This window comes from Salvelinus namaycush, chromosome 26 (genome assembly GCF_016432855.1).
Source record: "Salvelinus namaycush isolate Seneca chromosome 26, SaNama_1.0, whole genome shotgun sequence".
Lineage (NCBI taxonomy): Eukaryota > Metazoa > Chordata > Actinopteri > Salmoniformes > Salmonidae > Salvelinus > Salvelinus namaycush.
Genome location: NC_052332.1, coordinates 37,971,062 through 37,978,364, shown reverse-complemented (window position 1 = coordinate 37,978,364; position 7,303 = coordinate 37,971,062). Strand labels below are relative to the sequence as shown.

General features: G+C 41.6%; 1 protein-coding gene across 1 annotated transcript; it reads left to right on the top strand.

The window, feature by feature from the left end:
• The first annotated feature begins 994 nt into the window (after positions 1-994).
• LOC120021146 (olfactory receptor 10G4-like) lies at positions 995-1,978 on the top strand. Its single transcript, XM_038964784.1, has one exon. The coding sequence runs from the start codon at positions 995-997 to the stop codon at positions 1,976-1,978; it is 984 nt and encodes a 327-aa protein (XP_038820712.1).
• Positions 1,979-7,303: the final 5,325 nt, after the last annotated feature.

Below are 7,303 nucleotides of genomic sequence, written 5' to 3'. Positions count from 1 at the left end.
GCTTTGCAGCTCCTTCAGGCTTATCTTTGGTCTCTTTGTTTCCCCCTCTGATTAATGCCCTCCTTGTCTGGTCTGTGAGTTTTGGTTGGCGGCCTTCTTTTGGGAGGTTTGTTTTGGTGCCAAATTCTTTAAATGTTTTAATAATGGATTTGATGGTTCTCTGTGGGATGTTCAAAGTTTCTGATATTTTTTTATAACCCAACCCTGATATGTACTTCACCCCAGCTTTGTCCCTGACCTGTTTGGAGAGCTCCTTGGTCTTCATGGTGCCGCTTGCTTGGTGGTGTTGCAGACTCTGGGGCCTTTCAGAACAGGTGTATATATACTGAGATCATGTGACAGATCATGTGACACTTAAATTGCACACAGGTGGACTTTAACTAATTATGTGGCTTCTGAAGGTAATTGGTTGGGGCTTCATAGCAAAGGGGGGAATACATATGCACGCACCACTTTTCCGTTTATTTTAAGCAAAATTAAACATTATTTTCTTTCATTTCACTTCACCATTTTTGACTATTGTGTGTATGTCCATTACATGAAATCCAAATTAAAATCGATTTAAGTTACAGGTTGTAATGCAACAAAATAGGAAAAATGCCAAGGGGGATGAATACTTTTGCAAGGCATGTATATCTGTATGTTTAAACTTTTGAGTCGTGTCATGTTTACTTCATTAGAAAACTTTGAAAGCTTTCCAAAGCATAATGACTTCTGATCCCTCTCCCCTGTGTCCTCCATGTGTGTTTTTGCCACTCCCTGGGTGGATTGAGCCTCTTTAAAAACTGCTCCACTAAACTCTACCGCAGGGCTTGGGTTGTGTCCACAACTTAACAACCTATGGACTGTTTGCATAGAGACTGCTTCGTTTGAAGAATCAAATACATTTGGATTTTTGTGCTGTTGTACTGTTTTCAAATGAACTCATTTGGATTTGACGCTATAGGAATATAGTGATTTAGTTTTAATAACTCATAAGGGTTGATGCTTGAAGATGTCTTTTAGTGAACTTTTAGTGAATTTCACGGGGAAAAATGTGGAGGAGTTTACCATCACAGGCTTCGACCACCTCTCTCACCAGAAGCTCCTGGGCTTCCTCATCTTCATCACCTATTTCCTTGTGCTTCTGGGAAGCGGCATCAACATCTGCATCATCGCGACGGACAGACGGCTGCACACGCCCATGTACCTCCTCATCTGTAACCTGGCCGTGGTGGACATCATGTTCACCACCAGCCCCAGCACCACCATGATCTCTGTCCTGCTGGCCGAGGTCAAAACCATCTCCTACTATTCCTGCATATCACGCATGTACATCTACCACCTGGGTGACATCACAGGGTGTCTGGCCTTGTCCCTGATGGCTTTGGACCGAACCATCGCTATCAGCACCCCTCTTAGGTACCACAGCATCCTGACTAACCCACGAATATTTGTGTTAATCATAGCTTCCTGGTTCATAGGTATAATGTGCTTAGGATTTGAGCTTGCTTGGGCAGACTTTGACAGCCTTCCATACTGCCAGCCAATCATTAGGTACGTATTTTGTGATTACCCAGCTTTAATCAGGGCTGCCTGTGTCAACCCTGAACCTTACTTCCTGTTTCCCACCATTCTGTCTCTATGGCTCCTCGCGGGCCAGTTCCCCTTAATTCTACTGTCATACGTTAAAATCATCTACACACTCCTGAGACTGCCTAACAGTGAGAGCAGAGCGCAGGGGTTTAATACCTGTATTTGTCACATCATTGTAGTGTCCTGTTTCTTTGCCCCCAAGTTAGTCTCTGTGTTGTTGACGAGGATAGGGGTGAGGCTGAATCTGACGGAGCGTAATGCTTTACTGATTATAGCCACGCTGTTACCTTCTCTGATCAACCCTACAGTCTACTGTCTGAAAACCAAGGAGATGAGAAAGAGATTGGTTCAGATACTGTCTAGAAAAAAAATAACTGTATCAAGAAAATGTCAAAAAGGGTGAGTTATTTATTTATTATTATATATTTTGGGAGACACATAATCAAATACAGATGTGACTTGAATGACATGTTTTATCAAATCTCAAATACAAAATGAAAGTATAGAGTCAGGTATGAAGAGGTAGGAACCCTTCACTAACATATATGAAAGCGCACTCAACAAATTAAAAACCCAAGAAAAGGTAAATGGTTCAAATGTTGACACACAATAAAGGTATTCGTCAGAAAAAAACGAGTTATCGCATGATTTGATAATTGTGCATGAAATCAATTGCAACAATATTGTCAAATGAATTTTAAGGGATATTAATTATCAAAATGTCAATTAGGGAGTGCTTACATTTGTCCTGTTTCACACAAGTGTGTAACTTGTTCAGTGTTTGGTGAAATAGAAATGTGTTTTAAGCATATCCCCCCCCCCCTGGGACAGAGTGGGGTCACGGCATGGGATCATTATGGCTGTTCAAACATATCAAATCAGTGTTTATTGGTCGTGTACACAGTTTAGCAGACGTTACAGTTTAGCAGATGTTACAGTCTAGCAGACGCTACAGTTTAGCAGACGCTACAGTCTAGCAGACGCTACAGTTTAGCAGACGCTACAGTCTAGCAGACGCTACAGTCTAGCAGACATTACAGTTTAGCAGACTCCACAGTTAAGCAGACGCTACAGTTTAGCAGACGTTACAGTCTAGCAGACGTTACAGTCTAGCAGACGCTACAGTTTAGCAGACGCTACAGTCTAGCAGACGCTACAGTCTAGCAGACGCTACAGTCTAGCAGACGTTACAGTTAAGCAGATGCTACAGTTTAGCAGACGCTACAGTCTAGCAGACGCTACAGTCTAGCAGACGCTACAGTCTAGCAGACGTTACAGTTAAGCAGACGCTACAGTTTAGCAGACGTTACAGTCTAGCAGACGCTACAGTCTAGCAGACGCTACAGTCTAGCAGACGTTACAGTCTAGCAGACGTTACAGTCTAGCAGACGTTACAGTCTAGCAGACGTTACAGTCTAGCAGACGCTACAGTTTAGCAGACGCTACAGTCTAGCAGACGTTACAGTTAATTAGACGCTACAGTTTAGCAGACTCCACAGTTTAGCAGACGCTACAGTCTAGCAGGCGCTACAGTTTAGCAGATGAACAATGCCTGCCCTCCAGGACATCTACAGCACCCGGTGTCACAGGAAGGCCAAGAAGATCATCAAGGACCTCAGCCACCCGAGTCACGGCCTGTTCACCCTGTTACCATCTAGCAGGCGGAGACAAGTACTCTGCCCTGCACCTTAGACACTGTCACTAGCTGGCCTCCGCCCAGTACCCTGCACCTTAGACATTGTCACTAGCTGGCCTCCGCCCAGTACCCTGCCCTGCACCTTAGACACTGTCACTAGCTGGCCTCCGCCCAGTACCCTGCACCTTAGACACTGTCACTAGCTGGCCTCCGCCCAGTACCCTGCACCTTAGACACTGTCACTAGCTGGCCTCCGCCCAGTACCCTGCACCTTAGACACTGTCACTAGCTGGCCTCCGCCCAGTACCCTGCACCTTAGACACTGTCACTAGCTGGCCTCCGCCCAGTACCCTGCACCTTAGACACTGTCACTAGCTGGCCTCCGCCCAGTACCCTGCACCTTAGACACTGTCACTAGCTGGCCTCCGCCCAGTACCCTGCACCTTAGACACTGTCACTAGCTGGCCTCCCCCCAGTACCCTGCACCTTAGACACTGTCACTAGAAGGCCAACACCGGTACCCTGCCCTGAACCTTTATCTGTAAATAAATAAATAAAATAATAAAATTGTGCTGTCTAGTGTGCTCAATATAAGGAATGTGCAATGATTTATACTTTTACTTTAAATACTTAAGTATATTTAAAACCAAATACTTTTAGACTTTTACTCAAGTAGTATTTTACTGGGTGACTTTCACTTTTACTTGGGTAATTTTCTATTAAGGTATCTTTACTTTTACTCAAGTATAACAATTGAGTACTTTTTCCACCACTGCATAGACCATACAGTCTATGTACACCATTATATATACATACAGTACCAGTCAAAAGTTTGGACACATCTACTCATTAACAAGGCACACCGGTTAATTGAAATGCATTCCTCATGAAGCTGGTTGAGAGAATGCCAAGACTGTGCAAAGCTGTCATCAACAATTTTGGTAACTACAATATTTCATATGTGTTATTTGATAGTTTGAAATGTCTTCACTATTAGTCTACAATGTAGAAAATAGTAAAAAATAAAGAAAATCCCTTGAATGAGTAGGTGTGTCCAAACTTTTGACTGGTACTGTAGCTAGATGTAGCATGCTAATGTTAACTAGCTGGCCTGACGCATCATTGCCCATGAAAGGACGTTTTTTTTAGCCAGGTATCCCAGAAAAACATATATTGAAAGTGTGTACTATATGATAGAGTCATAGACCGTTTAGGCAAAGGCAACATGAAAGAGGAGGATGGCATTGGCTTTTCTCTACAAGCCACATCATATTTAGCTTAACGTTGATTGGACTAAATAGTTTTTGGTATCTTTTAGTTGTCACTGTATTAGACTAAGAATAGGTGATTAGGTTATGTTGAAGCTGAAGTGTTGCTGGAATAGTGGAAGCAGCTCCTGTTTTCTTTGTGACTTGCGGTAACTCTCCGCGGTTCTAAATCAATAGTTGTTTTGTAATCCGAAAATGTCCGAAACATTACCTTGTTTGACCGTGCTGTAGGTCATGTAACTGTTTGTTACATGCAATATGTTTTGTGGACTTCACCGGACAGAGGTTGCTCTCCGGTTTTGTGATGAAACAAAGGTGTGGTTGAAGTTATTCTGTCACTGTGTCTTCTTATTATCTCGGCCTTAGGCCTATACATCAAGTCGCAAGGCATATGAACTAACAGGTTATGGAGCAAGCAACGCAATTATCACAACACATAGGTATAAATATGGCTTTTTTTCTGGATTGGCTTCCCCGGTGATTTTACACACACATCCCTTCTGGAGATAACATGTACCTGTGTGTTAAAACAAACTTGTTTGTAACCAAAAACCCACAAGAATTTACCAGCAGATCAGCTGATCTCTCATTCTTACCATGTCAAGTAATTAAGACACCAGACAGCTTATCTAGGTACTCTTTTTAAATTTATTTCACCTTTATTTAACCAGGTAGGCAAGTTGAGAACAAGTTCTACTTGTACTCCTACTCCTGCCCCCAATTAAATATCGACCTATCAGAAGTAATGGAAACCGTAAGGCTGATGAATTAAAAAATAATTATTACAGTATAAGATTATAGAAGAACTAGGACTATATTTAATTCCAACATTTCACCTTCAATGGCAAGATAATATAATATGTACTATTTGAAATAACTTTATTAGACTACATTTGATTTAAAAATATATCTAGATTTGTAGATTTGAATATAAAAAAATGTGTGAATCAAGTTTAGAATAATGCTGTAATATAACAAATTGTGGAAAGGTGAAGGGGTCTGCATACTTTCCGAATGCTCTGTAACTCAATCACAATGGACTTGATTTAGTTACACTTTTCAAAATATGCGCAGTCCAGGGATATTTCCCCATTTCTTGATCAGAAATTACCATACTTTTTAAAGACAACTTTATTTCTAATATCAAGTTGTAATAAATGGACATACGTGTAAAGTAACTAATTAAAACTACTCACATTACTGTAATTGAGTAGCTTTTCCAAGTACTTGTACTTTCAGTATTTATCAAAGTCAGTCATTATTTTTCTACTTGAGTAAAACAGTATTTCTAGTGTATGTATTGCAAAAGGAAATAGCATTATACTGGGACAGATGGGTTAATCTGTGGACATCGGAGGGTTCGGGTTAAGATCAGAATGAATGGTGGATTCATTCTGTGGGTGAATATCCAGCACTTGAAGAAATAGGAAATTAGGAATATATGTATAATTATTTAACTACAGGTACCAAAGATGTAGCAGTAAAAGTATTGTTGGGGGGATGCTTTTCTGCAGGAGGGACTGGTACACTTCACAAAATAGATGGCTTCATGAGGAAGGAAAATTATGTGGATATATTGAAGCAACATCTCAAGACATCAGTCAGGAAGTTAATGCTTGGTTGCAAATTAGTCTTCCAAATGTACAATGACCCCAAGCATACTTCCAAAGTTGTGGCAAAATGGCCTAAGGATAACAAAGTCAAGGTATTGGAGTGGCCATCACAAAGCCCTGACCTCAATCCTATAGAAAATATGTGGGCAGAACTGAAAAAGTGTGTGCGAGCAAAGAGGCCTACAAACCTGACTCAGTTACACCAGCTCTGTCAGGAGGAATGAGCCAAAATTCACCGAAGTTATTGTGGCAAGCTTGTGGAAGGCTACCCGAAACGTTTGACCCAAGTTTAACAATTTAAAGGCAATGCTACCAAATACTAATTTAGTGTATGTAAACTTCTGACCCACTGGAAATGTGATGAAAGAAATAAAAGATTAAATAAATAATTCTCTCTACTATTATTCTAGACATTTCACATTCTTAAAATAAAGTGGTGATCCTAACTGACCTACGACAGGGAATTTTTACTAGGATTAAATGTCAGGAATTGTGAAAAATGGAGTTTAAATGTATTTGGCTAAGGTGTATGTAAACTTGCGACTTCAACTGTATCTAGAGGAAGTCACAGTGATGCCGAAACGTTGGTAAATACCCATTAAATTGCTCGGAGTTTATACATGGAGTGTGCGACGTTCTTTATTTTGATAGTTTATTCGCCTTTAGTCAGCACCTCCACACAAACTATTTTTTCTGGGTGTGCGCCAGCTCATGTTTTTTAATAGTATATTTTTTGACAAATCCTTAACAAGTGCCTTGTTGCAACTCATCAATACATTTAACTTTTTTAGTTGTTCCTACTGTATTTTCCTATCTATGGAAATGAGCCCTGGTCCAAGACAGTGAGCCCTGGTCCAAAGCAGTGAGACCTGGTCCAAAGCAGTGAGACCTGGTCCAAGGCAGTGAGACCTGGTCCAAGGCAGTGAGACCTGGTAAATGGCAGTGAGACCTGGTAAATGGCAGTGAGACCTGGTAAATGGCAGTGAGACCTGGTCAAAGGCAGTGAGACCTCATCCAAGGCAGTGAGACCTGGTCAAAGGCAGTGATACCTGGTCAAAGGCAGTGAGACCTGGTCCAAGGCAGTGAGCCCTGGTCCAAGGCAGTGAGACCTCGTCCAAGGCAGTGAGACCTGGTTAATGGCAGTGAGACCTGGTCAAAGGCAGTGAGACCTGGTCAAAGGCAGTGAGACCTGGTCAAAGGCAGTGCGCCCT

What these genes read in the sequence shown, in the direction of transcription:
- LOC120021146 (XM_038964784.1), top strand. Translation starts at nt 995, where the DNA reads ATGTCTTTTAGTGAACTTTTAGTGAATTTCACGGGGAAAAATGTGGAG.